Below are 20,873 nucleotides of genomic sequence, written 5' to 3'. Positions count from 1 at the left end.
ACCAAAGTTATTTCAGCTCTACTGCTTACAGCAAAACACCACCCACTAATTTTCAATTAGTTCTTTTTTGGAACTCTCCAGGCGTAATTTCCCATGCTCTGGAAGAGCAACTTCGTATTTTGTCGCGTTTGGAATTTGCATTATTCTTCACACATTGTTTACCAGACGTGCACAACCTAATCAGTATAGCCGTACATTGTTATTGTTAAATTATCTCAAAAGGCTTTTTATGTACATGTTTTCTTGCATCAACAGAGTTTAAGGTGTAGTAAAATCCTTACACTGATACATAGATGTTCAATTTTATAATCAAATTTCAGTTATTCTCCATTTAGCGTTCTATTCATAAAATGAGCAATATCTAATGTAGTAATGTAATACTATTTTGTATTTAACAGAGATATACCATATGCAGATGGTTTACTACTAGAAGCTTACGCATGACTCAAAGGCAACCTCATTCATATTTAAAATGCCATTGTGTAACCACAGTTATGAATTAATAACACTGCTCCTTAAGATAGTTCCTATGTCTCCTTCAGCTTCTCTTATTTTGTTTCATCTGCTAACATTTTTCTCTTCACTCCCCAATTGTAATCAATGATTTTGATTCCTCTCTTGATAATGGTTAAGTGTTACATAGGCAGGAGCTTCTGTGTAGTGATGCCATAGTCGCCCTTCCCCTATTAATAATGTTCTTTAATTAAAGTCAGGGGTTGGCAGCGTATACTATTACATATGATACTTAATTGCAGTGCTGTTGAAGTAAGAAGAACTTACATCAATGTATACATATCAGATTCTGTAACCTTGAGTGCATACTGTATTAATTAGATGTAACACTTGAGTTGTAAGGGTAGGTATTATGAAAGGCTTTTAGAATAAAAATAATTCCTTATCATCTAATATGATACCCACTCATTCATCCCAAACAGTCATTAAAATACTTTCTGCAATTGTACCTTTTTTATCCTGGAAACTTTTCATCTGCTATAATGATCCATATTTCTAAATGAGTATTGGTTGCTTTGAAAGGCACTATTAATTGCTGCCAGTTAATTGTCTCCTTATCAAATTCTCTTGTGTAGCGTTGAACGTCGTTGACATCCATTATCCAGTTCTATACACTCAGGCTCTCACTTTCAAAGTGCAAGTACACATGCCACTGATGGTGACAATTCATATCCTGAAATGCTCATTGTTTTTGCATTTTAACTCACTTTTGCTTTATGCTGACTGCACAACACTCATTCACCACTTTTGGATGTCAGTTTTAATTCTCCACTCTCTTGGGAAAATGAGGCCACACGAGTAGTCCATGCAAGAGGGAGCTTGACAAAAAATCTCTTATTAAAAAGAGGGCATCAATAATAAATGTTTCAGGATAGAAAACAATTTCAAAGAAAAATCTGATGAATTGATATCAGTTAGGATACATGCATGTTGCCAGCAAACACTTCTATGTCTTCTCCAATAGACAACGCTATATTACTAAAATTTTATTTCCACTGCAATAGTCTCCAGTGGGTTTTTTTTTAGAAGGGGTTAAACCCACTACTAAATATTGCATATGCAATGTAGCATTGATACATTTTTGCTAAATTTGGCATTAAAATTATAAATCCAAGCTTTCACAGTCATCATTGCATGTTTTATGCATGAATTTGTTAAATTATTAGTCGCTTAATCTTTACAAGACACACATTTGTAATTTTCTCAGTACAGTTCATCAAATAGTTTTTAGTATCTTGTCAGTCATCATCTTAAAACGACAACTACCTCCCAAACTAATAAAAAAAATGGCCTGACTACTTAATTCTTGACTTTGGTATCTGGATTACCGGGAGTGGCAGAGTATCTTGTGCAAATAACGCAGAGGGCCGAATTACCTTTGGCCCGCAACGCTATCTACCTCAGTGTCTTATTTCCTTGTGATTAAACCCAGCATCTCACCATGTATGCTTTGGCTTAGGAGACTCAATCTTGGCAATACACCACCTTCCATCAGTCCTTAACTACCACAGACTGAAACTGCATGAACCTTGTAATATATATAAACACAACTTTTTAATGGTACATTTGCATAGAGGTGGGACAAAGGGGAATGCAAGACATTAGATCTTCTCAACACAGATTTCTATTACACCAAATTTGTAGTGTAAATGAGTGTGAATATGTTGCTATCAAATTAGTTAATCTAGTGTGAAAAATGCAAACAGGCAGACACTTAGGAAAGCAACACTAGCAGGCTTTTCAGATTAGCCATTGCCAGGCTAATAGATTTACAGTAGATCATTTTGATTAATTCTTCTGGGGTAGCTTTGTCAGGATGATTATGGTTTGTATGCCCCTGTAGGAATACATACTCATTTGTATACATACTATACTGTGCACTCAAGTATTTTATGTGTGAAATTAAGGTAGAGCAATTGCTATTGATTACATGGTTTGATTGGGATTTGGTTTGGAATATGGTTTCATTTTGGTGGCAGCAAAAAAGATGTATATTTATACATTATATATTATATTTATATATTTACATTCCGTTACCTTTTTATTTTTGTATTAACCTACCCACAATTTAAATATAGGGCAGGCAGTCATAGAAACAATAATCCTACAATTTCCACATTTGATTGTAAGATTTTGATCCAGGAATATTTGTGAGCCTTTCAGGCTATGTTTACCAGGAGGTAATAAATTTGAATCGTTTACATTATCCACAATCCCATGCCATGCTAGGATGTTGCCAAAGTATAGCTAGAGGGTATTTGTCTTTTGCAGACTCCTGGTCAATTTCAAATACAGTGCAATATGCAGTATATCTTCTTCTTCACTATAGGGCACTGTTTCATTCAGCCTTGAGTAAGAATGCCCTACTGGGTTTTGGTTCTTAGAAGTAAAAGTAGAGCAATTATTTCCGGCAGCTTAAGGCTTTATTAAAGCATTAGTGTCCCAAGGAAAAAAAACATCATGGCATTATTTGTGTATTAGCTGACTTTGTAGCACCAAGATTTTTGCCCATTAAGCTCTTAGTAATTAAAAATGGCTCAGCCAATGTCATGCAGAGGGTGTTTTCATATTCATTTTTTTAACTCCTTTGTCATAATTGCCAGAATGGAATGATTTCCTCTTTTGTTGCCATTGACAGCTCTAGATGTCCAATCATTTTTGGTTGAAAGAGGCTTGCAAGAAATTCCTACTGTCAATCCTCCCAGTTGGGTCCAGTTCATTTAAACTGGGAGGACTCGGTGTGTATGTTTCTCTTTCAGCGCGGTTGACAGCCAAGGTTGAACTCCAATCTCCTAGCGTCCTCGATCCCACCGAAAATTGAGCATAAACAGCGTGTCCTCCTTTGAACTGGACTTTTATTGTTGTCATTAGCAGGCAATGGATTAAATCATTACTTTATTGCTTCCAACACATTCATCAACTCAACGTATTATGGGTGTTTGTGCATTACCTTCCCATTGTTCTCCATTTCCCAGCCATTTTACTGTAGTGGCTTTTGAGCCTTTTACCTGTTTTCCTCCAAATGCCTAGTTTTCTTCATATAGTCTCCATAGCATTAATTGTGTGTGTCATCCTAAATGTGCCCATGCCAATTAAGCACTAGCTATTAAATTTAATTGGTCATTTAGCTTGGCTTCTATGTGAAAGCAAAGTCTCTCTGGAAATGGTTTAACTGGCCTCCTACAGCACATGTGGTCATTTCAGAAACAGTTTCCACATCCCTGCAGGTTTCACAATGGTTTAGCCAACTACTGGCACTGCCAAGATTGAGGGTTACTGTGTGTGTGTGTGTGCACGTGTGTGTGTATGTTTGCAGTGCGTTCAGAAAGAAACAAATGCTGGAAGGACAGACATCCTCCTCTGTGTATCCTCTGTCACCTCGCCTTCCAACTATCATCAAGCCCCTCTCATTCACAGCTCTCCCATTCATGTGTTGGTGGTGGATTAAGCTAATTAAAACACTGCAAACAGCATCTCAGGGGAGAGGCCACACACACACACGCATACACCGACATTAATGATAGCAAGTACTCTCTATAGGTGCACACAATAGGATACAACGGGAAGAAACACGAGAACAAGCTTGCATGTATATAGTGATCTGATACATGCCGTACAAACTAGTGCAGATAGTGTTTACCAGGCAGGTAAGGGTTGAACTTAATCTGGTCACATTTTTTTCATTCCTTTTCCATGTAAACCATCTTGAATCTGCAACCCATCTGTGATGTTGAATGTTACTCTGCTTATCAAAGACTAATGCACTGAGTGATTGCTCCAAGCTTCAGCCCAAGGCCTCTCAACTACATCTTATCATCATAACAGCCTTGTGCTGCCTATTTGTGGGTCATTGGCAGTGAACTACTGGCCTAGAAATAACACTAGACCCACTTCTTCAAATTTAAATAGTGTCTTTATCCGTCTCTGAGTCCAGTTTTGAGAAACCAACATTTTTACAATGCAGGTATTTGCTATTTGGGCCTTTTGATCTATTCATCTCTGTAATTTGATACAGAGATGTCCTCAATAGTGAGTAAATATTGTTTTATGATGGATCTAATGAATTCATCTAATTTCCCTTCCAGTCAGTGAGAGAAAATGTTAGAAATTAGAATTATTTAGAAGCTAATTGACATCACAGAGCACAATATCCACAACTTTTAAAGTTTCTGTGTATTACTTTTCAGCACCATTTAATGAGTCTATTAACCTGCTTGAAATTGCACAAGGTATGCCAGTTTACAAGAGTGAATAATCCATTTTCATCAGTGGCAACAACAAAAATGAGTGTAATTTATGAAAGAAAACTGTGTAGCAGGAAACATTTAATCCTGTCACGGGGATGGGTGGGAAAGGAGCAAACGCTGTGTCACTTAGACGAGATTCCTTCCGGATGTTTCCGCTTACAGGATATTGGCTGCATCTCTGGAAAGATGCCCACTTTCAGGGAAACCTATTGGATTACTGATAACCTTGGGATGGGTATGGCCAGCACAGATGGTGTTTGTACTATGTACAGACCTAATATGGGGTAAAAAGTGATGAGTGTGTTGGTTTTGCCTTTTCCTTTAGTACTGTTGTACAATTTGCTATCTTTTAATGAACACATTTGTTATTTGGTGTGATACTTAAGTAAGTAGGAGGTGATATTATGTGTTTGTGTCTGTGTTTCTGCTAAATTGCATTTGTTCACATGCCGTGATGGGGACTGCTCCTGCCTCCTAAGAGACCTGCTTCATTATTGTGGAGAAGTTATCAATGTGTCTGAACACCGCAAACACAAGTCACACCCAGGCACAAGCAAGTACACACCCAGTAATAAGCATCCAAATACACAGAGATCTTTACTCCAAGTTGCCTCTAAATCCTCTTGTGGCGGGCCTGTTCCTTGGTTGCTATGGCAACAGTAGCCAGGGCAGCCATAGATACAGATATGGAAGGAAGAGGAACAAGGAGAGAAAAAGACTGTTGATGTTTGTGGTACAGGCCAAGGGATTCGAGTACTGTGACGACATTATAACTGATCTAAAGCATAACTGGGTCAAAGTTACACCCGGCGCAGTTCTGCGAGCAGAGTTTCAGCTGGGGTTGGAAGTAAGTGGGCTTGTAGGTCATTTTTACCCCCTGTGTGAGCATGTGTCTGGCAAAAAACAGGCGTAAGACAGCATAGAAATGAAACTGAAGAGATGGCATACTCGCTCATTAAGTCCCTTGGCATGTTCGTTCAGTCTGTGTTTTTTTGCTTGCAGATGAGATCTGTCTTTGTGCTCATCCATGCACAACACAGTGGTTGTGAGGAGGATCTAGTTCCCCTCTGCGCTTCTTTGATCCCGCCTGTAATTACAGCCACGTTATGGGCAATTACAAGAACGGTTGATAAAATGTAAATATTCTGTAACGATTCATATGCTGCTCAATAGCATTCACCGGTGACTGAGATTTTCCTGTGGGTGTGGATCTGACTTTAAACATTTTTTTTTAAAAAGCTGTCCTCCCAGCTGACTGCAAATCAATATATAGTATATGGTTATTGCTATCAAGCTGACAAACCGTTGCCACTAGCAGAAGGATGTGAAATGAATTACAGAAGCACGGGCAAAATCGTCTCTCCATATACAGTACAGAATAGTGCAGGAGAGACTGGATGCACAGAAAACAGGCAGTTAGTGTCGGGACTCTGATAGAAAATCCATAGTTTCATTACAGACTCAGTGCTATGAATGTGGCTGTGAGGCGACCGAAGCTCCATCATGGGCCCTACGGGAGCCTGAATGGCTGCATTTAGTGATGTAGTGAAGGGCAGGAGAGGCATTGGGGTCAAGGCTACTGCTGGGAATGAAGTGTGTCTGAGATGCAGAGAAGTCACCACTAAAAGTTCTCATGTGCTGATGGGGAGGGGGAGTGATATGGAAATTTGTCAAGAATTTTGGTTTTATGAGGGGCCTTCCTTTATCTCATCACAGCTAGGCAGTGACAGATAATGGAATACAGCACATATAAAGGACTTAATATCTGCGACACACACCAACACATCCACGGCACACCCATGCTCATGTTGAGTGAGCATACTTATTAAAGGCACAGAGGCTATTAAGGGATGTTGAAATGAGCCTTAGGTGAGTTAATCTGAGAAAAGGGTAGTGCTGAGTAGCATGGCTGATGTTTGCACCTCTAGGTGATTAGAGTTCAGAGGCTGGTTTTAAGGGAAATTAGCTTTCGATTGGACCCTCTGATAAAGAGGCGTGCACGTAATCGTTAGTGACCCCGAGGACTACTGAGTAAAGATCAAATGAGACTTATTGTTCAAAGTAATGTGGATTGATTTGATTTTCTCTTTAGGCTACACACTGCAAGCAGACACACTTTAAATAGTTGCGGTTGGCTCCCCCCGTTGCCCATTAATGATAGACAACAAATAACAGCTTTCATATAAATCTGGTCTCTTCAGTTATTTAGTAAGTCTCATCTCTGACTTGCTTCCAAATTTGATTGTTAATCCTGTTTCAAACCTTGCCACAGGTTGTGTACATGTGTATTCCACATTGTGCAAAGGTTTGCAATTAGAAAGAAACATTGTCCATTCAACTCCACGGACACTTGATTTTTTGACTCTCATAGTTTGACGCTCTTCCATCTTGTGTATGTACTCGACCTGGTTATTTTGTGTCAAACCTTGAAATTACAATCAAAGGAAGGTACCATAGCCAAGCGTGACACTGGATAAAGTAGATGAGACAACACATACACACACACTCTTAATCAGACTGATTGCTGCGCTGCTTGTTGCATCATTTCTCTAATGCATTGCTCTTGCGTCACTTTCTCCCATGTGTGGCTATTCAAAAACATATTCTACATCCTCAGGAGAGTCAAATGCTGCAGGGACTTGTTTGTGCTATAACAAAAGGTTCTAATAACATAAGCATGACTGGTTAACTATTTATATATTTTCAACATTTATATACTATCAAGTTAGGATTCTTATTTTTATTAGTAGTCAACCTTACATGATTCCTTGCTTATTTGTTTTTTACTATAATAAGTACTCTGGTTGGACCTTTGGAATGGATTTTTATTTTTATTCAGCATTACTGCCAACAATGCAATTTCATAAAATGTATCTAGCACTAACCCTTCTTTTTTCCTTAACTCTACATTTGTCTTGCTCTGCCGGTTCTATGGTTAAGGTATTGAAAGTAAATGCACATACATATAGGATTGTAGAGGGTTATTATTTACATATGATGATTCAAGTTTCAAGCAAAATTAGTATGAGGCTCCTGTCTTCTCAGCTTTGTTATGCAATAAAACCCTCTCTTAAGAATTTACTATTTGATTTGCCTGAGTTAACCCTTAAAGCATCACGGACAATGTATGAATCACTGAATTAAATATTTTTCCGAGTAGTGGTTGAAGTTCAAATAATGACAAAAAGCCTGAGATTTCCGTCATCATTTATTTGAGGAATGGCATGAAATGCTTTTCTTGTCAGCTTTTTTTCACTTTACCTCCATCTGAACTCTTGGTCATGTAGTGTTCTCCAGTATAAGCCGTCACTCCCACCACGTCCGTTGTGGGGGTCGTATTGTGCTGGATTCGATTTATTGCTTTCCTAGCGTGTGCATGTGTATGTCTATTAGTCTTTGTGTGGGTTAGCCCAGTTAGGCTGGACAGTGAAGCATTTCCAGTTCACAAATGGGCCATGAATAACCCTACAGGTTGCACCATCTGTGTCCTGAATGGAGAGGTATTGTCAATTGTGATTTTGTCCCCCAGCCAATAGCAATTTGAGCAAACACACAAACAGTTGCTTTATGTAGGAGCTGACTCAACAAACCTGGCATCACAAAACCTAGAGGATACAAGAGAGGAAGTCAATATGAATATGATATTTAGTCCTATAGGAAACGACAGGGATGCGTTTTTGAAAGACCTAATTATAAATAGTTTCAGCATTGTTGAAATATGAAGTATGGAAAGAAAATACCAATTTATTGTATTTTCTAAGCCGCAGTTTCCTGGCAAGGGGCCAGGAAATAATGCAACAGAAGCAAATTCATTTTTTATCTGCAAATAACGTGTTTTGAATGAATTGCAGATACTGTATAGTATAGTGTAGTATAAGAGACTTATCTTAACAGCCTGTTAGACAAAGAACCATTAGGGAAAAATGATATATTTATATTTAATCCTTCCCTTCTTCCTTAGATCTCTCCTGTGCCATTTTCCCTCAAGAATAAACTTTTTTTTCTTTAATGGAAAGAGTAAGGATCATAATTGTGACTTTATTTTGGTCTAATTGAGCCTGTTAATTGTCTCTTAAATCCTGCTGAGAATTCATGTTGCTGCCTAATGGTGTGTATATTGTGTGTGTTTTGCATCTCTCCCGCCGTTTTATATGGGAATTGTTCCTGTGTGTGTTTGTGTATGAGTCAGGAAGCAGGCAAACAGGAAACTTGTCAAAGAGCCATTCATGTTCTGTTGTTGCTTAGGTCGTCTAGGTTTTTGTTTCAGAGTAATTTGAAACAACTATTTTTGTGGAAGTCACTGTTTTCTTACCACATTGACTGGTGCATTTCCACAGAATTTTCCTATCATTTATGAGCATACAGCAAAACCATTTCCTCGTATATATCAAAGAACATTCAATACTTTGTCAATGAGACTTGTCCTAAAACATTCATCAAATTAGTTTAAAAAATCAAATGTGATGCCTATTAATTTATTTTATTGTGAATATGTAGCTTTAGAATAGTTCCCTTTTTTACTTAGGCTCCAATTATTTGTGTAATATTGGCTTCAAATCAGGTCAGTACAGCTGGGTAGTAATCAATGTGTTTGTGCATTTGTGTGGCCCTGTCTAATTGCAAGTGTGTCTAATCAGGCCTTATTGCTTTGATTGCATCTTAGTTTTCATTGTGTCGGCCCCCCATGTGCGTGCGAGAGAAAGTAATCCAGGATAAAGGATTTCCTTTCGCCTTCTATATAGACAACATCTCTTACTCATACACACTTCCTTTTGCTTTCCGTAGAACAGTGGGAAAAAAAGACTATAGGAAGTGACAATGTTAGATAAGATTCTGGGTCTGTGACTGCTTGCCTATTGGTCTTTGCGCGTATGCGTGATCTAAAGTCAGAATAAGTAGCCCTTCTTTAAAAATAAAAAATGTCTTTTTTATTGATGTTGTTGCTCAGTAAGCTGTTGCGTGCTCTTTTATATTAAGTCGCTCGTTATGCAGTGGACTCAAAAACAAGTTGGTCTGTTTGAGGAAAGTCAATCCCAAGGGGAATAAAGTGTATGACTTACTATCTCTATTCAACCATTATCTGTCACTTTGTCCTCGGTCGGGTCACGAGGGCATCAGCTCCACACTTCCATCTCTCACATGATGTCGTCCACCTCCTCCAGGGGGGATCCAAAGGCGTTCCTTGGCCAGCTTGCCCTGGGTCGTCCCCAGGGTCTCGTCCCCATCGGATGTGCCGTTTCATCCAATATTGCCATTCCAGGTCATTGCCCATGTTTAAGTCCCTCAGCAGAACGAGAGTGCACAGAAGAGATGTGGACACACAATCTCCAGTTGAAATCCATTTACATCCAGTTCAGTTTTGTCTCACACAAATATTTTGCATGGCAGTTATAGGTAAATTGGTTCTTTCGTCGTGAAATTATCATTTTTAAAAATAGAGGTTCTGGCGCCCTCAAATGAGGATGTTTCAGGTTTGTTCCCCACAGATTCAATCTCTTGTTCTATGTGTTCATGTTAATTATACACATGCTGTTCATCGCTGAATCTCATCATACAGCCACATACAGCAAGTCAGTTACAGCTTCTTATTGTCTTAATTTGGCAAGGGTCTGGTACATTTGGGCACCCTGGATCATTTTATTCATCTGCTAAACCAATTCACATTCCTCTCCAGAGACTATAGCTATTGGTCAGACCCAATTGTGTTTCCATGGCTACAGGCCAAATCAGAGGCGGGGCATCTGTCACCACCTGGTCATACCAGATGCTCTGAACTATGGCAGAAATGTGTGTCTGTGTTTATATACCACCCTCAGTGTGAGGAAAGGATTGTCAATGGTATTCCATGCACATATTTGGCCTTAATCTATCAAATCCTCACCCTTACTGACCTCTCAGTTATATGTTAGGTGATGTTGTCCAGGTTGGTAATATTTATAAATGTATATTTTAAGGGAAGCACAGGTTTGAGTGGTCATTTGATGTTAAGATTTTTAAATTAGGTGTCAAATACCTATTTCACATTATTACAGACGATCCACCTCTCGTTTGTTCCAAATGCTTTTTGGCTGGTTGTTGTTTTTTTTTATTGTGTGTGTGTGCGTATGCGTGTGTTTATACATACCTGTTGGGGATCCGTTCATTCTTCCAAACCAATTCCTTTAATTCCAATCCCGCCTGTGTAAATAGATGAAGTCTTGAATGCTGCAATCTGTGGTTACAGGTTCTTAAAACGTCAAGCCTCATGAGAGCGGAATGCAGATTAGATATCAAAATGAATGCAGGCTTTTCTATGAAACAATCGATGGCGTTTTAACCTCTGTTATTTTGTCTCCCGTCCCCAATTGTTTAACCAAGTGTCCTTCCTGTCTGTTACTAAACACTAGGAAATTCCAATTGTTCTGCAAAGTATCAAATGGCTGCTCAAATGAACTACAAAAAAAATAGAAATCAGATATTAAGCTTGGGTATGTTTGCAATATTGAATCTGTGGGGAGAGTGGACTCCACACAGGAAGGTCCAGACCTGGGATCAAACCCTAGATCTCAGAACTGTGAGGCCGATCCACTAGCCACTTCTTCTCCGGGCCACATACTTCTCCTTTATTTCTTTTAATTTTTAACGAGACTTGTGCCCACCTGAAGAACAGTAGATTTAGGGGAAGGACGCAGATTTGAACATAGGTCTATCGTCAATAAACAATGTGTGGAAATGACATAATGGAATGAAGTTATATTTTAAGGTGTTTACACAATACTCCAACTTTTATATCCTGCACGTAGCCACATCCCTGTGGTTGTAATTCCTCCCCTTCTTTAGCTCCAAGCATTCCAAACACAAGGACTCTGACCCAAACCACAGACTTTTTAAATGGCTCATCCAAGGGCTGACAGAATAAGATTTTGGAACTTTTAGTCTTTTTATTCTAATGGCTACATCTGACTGTATTTTTGTTTTGACCGAGTTTATATAAAGGTGTAACTTTCACTGAAGGAACATGCTTTCTAAATTCCCGTTAGTACTCTTTTTAAATGAACCGGTTTCGACATTGATGGATGTCAGGATGTGACTTGCACATGACTGGTGCCATGATCAAAATTATACTTGGGTTCTTTCTTCTTTTACTGGACCATTTCTTTGGCGTCACAAACATATCAAAATAAGCCAAAGAAGAAAACGCAACAGTGCTGACGTCTTGTGTAATGGTGTTTAGGGCTGTTCAAGGAGACACACTTATGGTCAAATTCTGAAAAATACTGTGCTATGTTCTGCACATTGGCATTTTTTAAAAAACATTCCAAGATATTTTGAGCAAAACCCAACAGATCCTTCATTGTATATCCCCGCACCTTATCTGTCTCGTAGACCAACGTTGGAGCATCTGTAACTCTATCTTAATCCATCAAGACATTTCAGTCCAACTCTTTGCAGAAGGCCTTACTTTTAGCTCCATGCCAAGAAAAGCAGTTTTGCCTCACAGAGAAGCACATATACGGTCCAGCTGTTAAGAAAACACTGCAGACCCTACCAGACATAGAAAATACATACCACATTACCATTTAACCCAACACTAAAACACAGGTCATGATATTTTTGACACACGACCAATGTTAATTCTTCCTCGGCTCCCTTTGACACCATCTTGTAAACTTGACACAACACATGCACACTGTCTTCCACATTTTCCTCTCTTGCTTGCCATGCCAACAGCTATTTAAAACATTTAGCGTGTTTTGTTGTATGGTGACGTCGTTATTTGTATGGAATGCATCTGTTGATGAGCTAGCAGATAGTAATTACATTGTATTGAATGAATCTCATGTTAGGAATGTGCCTCCCCTGCTATACTAAAGTCACCAACAATGGAAATGCCTGCCCACATGAACACACACACACACACACACACACACACAACATGCACATTGTGCACATCCATGATAATCTCATAATTTCTGCCACTCGTAACAATTCAGTAGGCCAGTTGGGCTTTGTTCAAATGACAGCTCATTTTAATTGTCGCATTTATCACAATTTTCTGGCATTTAATGATGAATGCCATGGGAAAAAACACAGGTCACATTTCAATGGAGAGGTTAATCTTGTGTGTAAAACGCACATATGAAAAAGTCTACCTCTAGCAGACACACTCCAAGTAAACACACATTTTCAGAACCAACAGCTACCAGCACACCACTGCTATAAATTGCTCCAAACCACACCACAAAGCTTACCATCTGTATTTCTTTACAGACAGACATTATTTGTGTCTGTGTAAGTGTGTGTTCCTCTTTCACTAAGTTCTCATCTAATACACACTAAGCCTCTCATTGTTCCCACTATAAACTTAATCTGAAACATCTTCAACTCTAGACTCTGCCAATTCTGTGCTCGGGCTCAATATTTGGTTCTTCCAGTCAAACACTAATTCTGTTTGCATTTTTTTGCCATGAGTGTTTGTGGTTTCAGTAGGAGCTGAGTGAGGATTTAAACTTTTCTTTTGCTTGCAAGGCGGAAAAAAAGACGGCTGTTGAAAGTAAAAGCAACAGTCTAACAAACTTGAGGATTTAAGGGTTGAATGAGTGTTGACACATTGATAAAGAGGAATGTAAAAATTGGTGAAAGTGATGACACGTTCATAATGAATGAAAAAAAATGGTGAAAGTGTTCTAGTGTTAGTTTTTGAATAGTGAAGCGAAGTGGCTTTATTATAACTTTTAATAGCGTCATCGTGTTTACATCCATTTGTAGAGACATTTGCAGAAACAAACACCCACACAAGATAAAATCTTAATGGTTAGAGTTAGAAAAATATTTGATATTTATTTGATACAGACATTTGTACATAAAGTCTGATTCAACATGAAATTAAATGGTTAACTCTACCCATTATTGAGTCAAGAGAATGTCCAAAATACAAATAATTATTAGTTTACAACTTCACAGACACCATCTTGCTTGCCAATTTGTGGGAATGAGAGCCAAATAAAATACGACAAAGTTTTTTTTCTTTAATTTTGTTATCACAATGGCTTTTGCCACATCATTGTCTAATACCCAACTAAAATTTACCACAATTGATTTAAGGTCATCGTGAAAAAAAAAAAACAGTTACATGGATTCTAAACACCATAAAAATCATCTATCATTTTGGTTCTTTGGGAAAAGATGCAAATCACTCATCATTCCCTGCTTACATTTTCTTAAAGATGCTATTAGAGGCACCAGTGGCCATGTAATCACTCTGACTCTCCCACAGGAACACAGGCACATACACACGCACACACACCTACATTGGTAATTACTGTTGAAGATGAGGTCCATACTAGCTGTAATCCCAGAGAATTGAGGATTTAGTCAGTGAATGGTGGGTCAAGAGATGCTGCGTGGTGTGCTATCAATTGTGGTATGTTTTTTGTCTTATGTTCTTAGTGCCCTCTAGTTTTTAATTGATGTAACTCTGCGCGCTCAATTGGGTACAAGCATCCTGTTGCATGGTTAACTAATGCAGTTTGTGTGCACATAGTTTGTACAAACACCTCCTGCACACATTTACACTCAGTGATACTCCGTGTGGAATACCCCTATTCATGGCAAATGCACAATACATTGAGGATAACATCTGTCCCTCGCATTCAACTTGGTTCCAATTATTTCTTGTTTTTTTTGTCACTGCTATGTCCGATAAAGCTTGCAGCCTATTAGCGTAGCTTGCTTTTTAATCATTGTTTCCACTTTTTTCAAGAAATGTTACCGTAAACTGCTGTTGCTGGATAAATAGAAAATGGGCTTCATAAATGTATGCATGCAATATACTGATATACTGTACAATGATATTCTCTCAGCAGTATTTACCGGTAATGTGTAATTTTGTTTCAGTTGAGATATTCCATAAGAGATTTGTGCTTGGCTTCCCAGTAAGAGGTCTTTCCTCATTTTAATGGCAACACTAAAAAGGCATTCAATTGGGACTCTCAATCTCATTTTATTGTATATGATAATGTTGTGGAGCAATTTTTCCATTAGCAACTCTGCAGATAAAATGAGGTATAGTAAACACCATAAGATGCATGTGTGTCTATGAATGTATTTCTTCACAGATGTTTGAGTTAGCCTGGTGTAGAGCTGCTGCCATGCCATGTACTATATGGCAACTCACTGCACGCACTTGATCTGACAACAAGTTGGATTGGATTGAATTGGATAACTTTATTCATCCTGTATTTGGGAAATTTCATTATGACAGGAGCAGCTAAATACACTTAATTTGAATGGTAAGACAAAGGAATTGGAGGAAGAGGTGGGTTTCTTGAGAGAAAAATATTACTCATTTGAGAGCAGAAGTGATAATAGACTAATACACTGCAGGTGTAAATGTAATGCTATCTATGTTATTTTTCTTCACTGTGCAGTATAGATCATAACCTGTTGGTTTTTGTGGTGTGTGGGTGTATGCTGTCTTGCGACCTTTTACACTTGCAAAAGGTCACAGTCACACACATGCATAAGTACAGTGCAGATTGGCAGGTAAATATCAAAGCCTGTCATTTTGACTTGCAACTGCAAGTGAACAAGAGAGGACAAAAGGATTTAAGTCACCTACTTGGGCTTACTGTCAATGGATTAACAGTTGGGAAACTTGTTAAAGCGTATCTGCTGCAATGTTAACAAGGGCAGGCTAAATCCTTTGTTTTGGCATCTGTATGGTCAAATGAAGTTATTTCTCATTTGATTTTCTCTACCTGATAAATATTTTAAGATGTGGCCTTTTAAAGGGCAAACGGCTTGAAGTTGTGGGCATTAGTGTCAGCAAAGTGAAGTTGTCTGTGTAAGAATTACCGTCTTGATATATGTCAGATTTGTTTTTCTTTAAACTCCTAGTTGAGACATTTGGAAGACATGTAAGTGTGAAGGAGGGATGTTTATCTTTGTTTCTGCAGCTGGGCTCTTCATCTGACTTGACATTTTGAGTGGTAAATGTACAGTTCAAGGTCTACAGTTAAAGCAATTTCTGTGATAAAATTGCAAGATTATATGCCGTTGAAAAACAGTTCCGTTTATAATTAGGGATGCAGTTTGGAGGAATTTGGTAGTGGGTAAAGATCACATTTGTATCGGTTATATATGCCCCAGACCTTAAAATAACCAAACACAGACACACACACACACTGTTATGATAGCTGTCAGGCTGTCACACTGGCATTCCTCGCTGTATGTGTATCTGTGTGTGTTTATATGTGAATACACACCTCATCCATCATTGTAGCTCTTTGTCTGTCATTATGCTGTTAATGCAAATGCTGCGCCGTCCAGCTGACCCACATATGGTGCACTTTTACCTCCAGTTTATCCAAGTTGGCTTTATATGCAATACAATGTGTGGGCACCTTTGTGTGTTGTGCTAATTAGGGATTTGTCTAATAGATATGCAAGGTTGAGCACTCATCTGTGATGGTGCATCTGCCCTCATCTTTTCACCCTCAAACATTACACACACAAACCAGACAAAGAAACAATAACAATTATTACTAGGGGAACAATTGTGTTTGAACTTACTTGCACACACAGAGATAGAAAAGCTGTGTCCTCTATTGCGTCATGGAAAAACAATTATTGTATTTATATTATCATTCTCTACTAAAGTCCTGCCAAGCTCACAGTGCAATAGGACAATGAATTGTTCCTTTTTTTTTTGATTGGCTACGAAAGACAATGCAGTATTGCAGCAAGAAAATATATAAAGGTTTCTTTAAGTACTTATAGACAGTAGACCATTGCTGTAGCCACTTGTTTTTTGTGAATATTTTCTTTTGTAGTGCAAATATTTCTGCTTTCCTTCTTTGTCAACAAAGACTATTAACTTTGACGTGCCCCAAATGTCATGAACTCGCATATGTTTCAAAGTTATTTTCCAAGTCCTTGGCTTTGATCTTGGAAACGGTGTATGAACTAAGCCCTAGCTTTAAGTGTTTCCATCCATTGTTCGCAATTTCATCCTTCACATGGCCTCTAACATAGTGCAGGTCCTATAGAACCGTGACACTTTCTTTTCTCTGTCCATCACCCTCTTGCCGTTTTCTTTTATTCTTCTTTGTTTCGTTCAGGGCCACACTGAATTCCCCTCCCTATAGGACCCCTTAAACACACACATCCACACTCTAATACATGGGGGGCGCCCGCCACATCAAAGTCAGGAATGTGAGGCCTTTTACCGTTATTCATGGCGAGACATACTTATGTCAAGTTTACCACACTATAACCCTATTAAGTGTGTGAGTGTATGGGTGTGCATGCACGTGTTTAGTGTGCAAAATATGCTTTATGTTCAACTGCATTTTCCGATCTGCTTTCAAATGTCAAAGCTGTTCTGCGTTCGACGTAGGTAGTTAAACGGTAACGATGCGTTGAAGATCTTTAAGGGGCCTGTACAATGAAACCATTTTGTGTTGTTCTATACTTTATGAATTTATGGTCTTTGACAGTTTTACAGTTATTTTTTTGTCTCCTCAATTTCTATTGTTTAAATGTATGGTTTAACTGTTTAAATTTTCGTTTTCATCTGTTTGTTTCCTGCACGGCTCAAGTTTCATTTCCACTTGGTCTATCATTTGTCACTGACATGCATCATACTCATCAGTGTCATGCTACACTGTCTTATCAGCCAGCTCTCACCCTGTCCTAGCACCACCACTACCGAGCTGTCTATCAGAGCCAAGCGGGGCTTGTGGCAAGATAAAAACTTGGCATTAGGTTTTTTTTTGGAAGAAGGAAGGGGGGGATCCAGATGTGTAATGTGGTCATCTTCAGCAGTAATTCCCAGTGCTTTCCTTGGCACATTATTATGGCATGATACATCGTCAAAGAAAGTGATGCAAAAAAAGTATCCCTTTTTTGTAATTGGACAGAAAATATGGTATGGAATAATTTGATTCAAAAGTTTGGTCTCCCTTATTGGCTTGCCTTCAGTCCTTGAGGTTCCATCGTAATATGATGGCCAAATAAATTTTTAAAGCACTACAGTGTTTCAATCATTATGTGAAACCATCCATCAAGTATTTACTGGAAAGCTAAACAATAGAGAGGAGACAATGACTGACTGCAGTGTCTCCTGCTGTCAGTGAATGTTGTATTGATTTCTTGACTTGATAAACATGCACGGTCACATCATGAATACTCTTACACACACATACAGAAAGCCACTTGTAGATTCATTGGACCAACACTGAGATTTTTAGGGGCCCTCATACACACACAACATAAAGTTTGGTTATTGGCTTCTGTTAAAATGTCTAACAGATTGCTTCTTTAATCTCTCATCATTTTCCTTCTGAGATCAAATCAAACAAGCATGTATGAAATGTTTTCAGCCGTCCATCAATTCATCTATCATTGTATCCATCTGCATGGAACATATTCTTAATCGTGCCTAAATTCTAGTTATAGATTTCTACTACTAGTTTCAATATATTTTCATCTTTAGCCGTGGTCTCTTCTGAAGAAATGAATTTGAAACAATCTATTACTTGCTTTCAAGGGTCATCTATCTTCAATTGCCTGTCTTTTTAAAAAATATAAATTTCTCACAACCCCACAATTCTGTTTTCACTGCATTAAATATCCCCCTTCAGATGTAGGGCATGGTTGAATGAGACAGCAACAATTGGCTAAGGACATATAAATTGTTCAGTAAGCATTCCACATCATTTGGACCATGAATCTTCCTCTAGAGATGGTCATGGTCCAAAAGGGAGAAGCCTACTGAAACCCTAACACCCTACATTGATATTTCCTCTTCCTCAGTATATATAACTATCTTTATGCACTGTATCCATCACATGCTTTTTAGGCAAAACATATTGAACAATATTTGCTCTTAGTCAACTGTGATGGACTACAATCCACAAGCTTCTTGTGGATAATAAATTAATTAATATTGAGCAATAACTGCCCTGTGTGTTTGTTTCTAATCATTGTTTGGCTTCTCCAATGTATAATGTTCCCAACTAATCATAGTCTCCCGTCCCTTCCTTGTCAGTGTGAGCTGATAGCAGAGCGAGTTGACAATAATGGAGAGATCTTTGCCAATTCCTTTGTGATTTTCGTTTTCTTCTGAGATGCCTCACAGTCATCCCAGCTAGACATAATCTCATCTTCTTTCTGCATGATGACTGTTCAGGTCTTGGTGAACTTTTTTTATTACCAAAGATCACAAAGACACCATTACACATGAAAAACTACACAATGATTTTGCTTTTTTTCACATTTATCCGGAGATTAGCGTGACTCTTTCCAAGTGATGTGCTATTTAACTGCTTTGTGTGATTTCAGATGCTCTGTGGGTCTGTTATATCTTTTAGGATAGAATAGTTTACCTTTTCATTCATGCTGTTTTTTATCATGCCTTATAATCAGAACACCTAGCACCATAATCAACACACTATTAGCAGAGACCTGAAATTGAGAGCCATTGTGTCAAACTGTTATTTTTCCAAACAATGTCTCATCATGTTTTTGTGCTTGCACATTGGTATATGCTGTTGATATTGAACAAAATGAATGTGTTGAATAAATATTTCGATTTAGTTAAGTTGTTTTTTTTCATGTGTTTGTCTTCAGATCTTGGTGAACTCTGTGAGTCCAAACCGTCCAGCAGTACTCTATGAGAAAGTGACGATAAGTGAAGGAGGAAGTCCCTTGCTGAGAGACATGATTTTCAGCCCTAACCAGCAATACCTATACACACTGACTGATAAACAGGTGAGTTTATATTTTCCTAACATATTTTTAAATCAAACAGAAAAGTGGCATGCATAAAACAAATCTGATTCAGATTCATTGCAAATGCATTTGCAGTCTGTCAAACAGCTGCAAAATCAACAAAAATAATCTTATACAAAAACAATCTTATATTTTATTGTATGTGGCTCTGATGCATACATTTAGACAAGAAACCACTATCAACTAGTAATTGGACAGTACAATACAGCCCCTAAACATTGATTTCAAGCACATAGTTACTTTACCCTTGCCACCACCTCGCATATGTATGGAATACACAAGCCAACAATAAACTCTAATAATGAACACATACACACACACACAGAAATAGAGGGTTAGCGGTCACATGCAGTGTGTGTCTATATACCTATGGTCATTACTAGCCCTACCGCTGATATAGACCATGTCTACTCTGATGGTAGGGCTGTGAGAGCAATGAGACAGGATGGGGTTGGGGTGTAGCAGGCGGGGGCGAGCGTGTCACAGTTCTGTCGCTCCCCAGGCCCAGCTGCTCCCCTCATTTGTCTGTCTCATTAGTGCAGTGAGTGAAGGCAGCAGAGCCAGTGCTTGCATGATGTGAAGATGGCCATTTTTAATAGATCTAAAGATGCTGTCTGATTAAACCGGGTGCGATATATGTCTGATGTTTGCTTTTATGGAAGGTGTTTGAGACTTGGCAAATCTCCTCAGCAGCGAGCCCAGCCAATGCTATTAGACGGAATCATATTTCTTAGTTAAAGACCAGTGGGCGAGAGCTTTACAAGAATTGCCGCGGTCATTTGTGGTAAATAAACTTTTTAAAACTTGGAACAAACCAGACATAGCGGTTATACTTTGTGTAATTGTGGTCACAAAAAATAATTCAGTCAGCAGGAGTTGGGACAGGATGTTTGTCAGTCACAGGGTGCCACTGATGGAAAGACAATTTGTAAATAAATATGGGAAAACCCAAAGACAATCATTGAAAAAAATAAGGGCCATTATAATTAAATATACGGTATAGGGTTCGCTCTGTTGTACAATATAGTATAGCATTACTCTTGATAAATAACATTTTTAGAACTAACATAGGTGCGCAACCCCCCACCGCCTCAACACATTTGTCTAGCTCTTTTTGTTAGATCACCAGTAATGGGTAGCAGGCTTTTATTAAGCAGAGGATGGGATCGGGTTGCCTGGCCTGCTTTTTAAACCCCCTTCCAACACTAATGACCAGAGGGGGACTGCTCCCTTCTCTTCCACCCTTTCCTCATCTTTATCCTCTGCCCTCCATCTACTCCAAAATGCCCCCTCCACACACACACACACACACACACACACACACACAACTTACTTGTA

At 38.6% G+C, this 20,873-nt stretch overlaps 1 protein-coding gene and 1 long non-coding RNA gene across 3 annotated transcripts in view; one reads left to right on the top strand and one right to left on the bottom strand.

Annotated features, from left to right (window-relative positions):
- plxna1b (plexin A1b) overlaps positions 1–20,873 on the top strand; it is a 121,265-nt gene that overhangs the window by 34,212 nt on the left and 66,180 nt on the right. For both annotated transcript variants that reach the window (XM_077725419.1, XM_077725418.1), the window contains exon 4: positions 19,374–19,514. In XM_077725419.1, the coding sequence (XP_077581545.1) occupies positions 19,374–19,514 (141 nt within the window). The remainder of the gene's footprint in view (positions 1–19,373; positions 19,515–20,873) is intronic.
- Positions 8,099–11,116, bottom strand: LOC144202585 (uncharacterized). The gene is made up of 3 exons (XR_013327513.1): positions 10,885–11,116; positions 9,821–10,042; positions 8,099–8,365 (listed from the first exon to the last, which is right to left on the bottom strand). It is a non-coding gene; the product is annotated as an uncharacterized LOC144202585 (long non-coding RNA).

Source organism: Stigmatopora nigra, chromosome 10, assembly GCF_051989575.1.
Source record: "Stigmatopora nigra isolate UIUO_SnigA chromosome 10, RoL_Snig_1.1, whole genome shotgun sequence".
Lineage (NCBI taxonomy): Eukaryota > Metazoa > Chordata > Actinopteri > Syngnathiformes > Syngnathidae > Stigmatopora > Stigmatopora nigra.
This window is presented reverse-complemented; position numbering and strand designations above follow the sequence as displayed.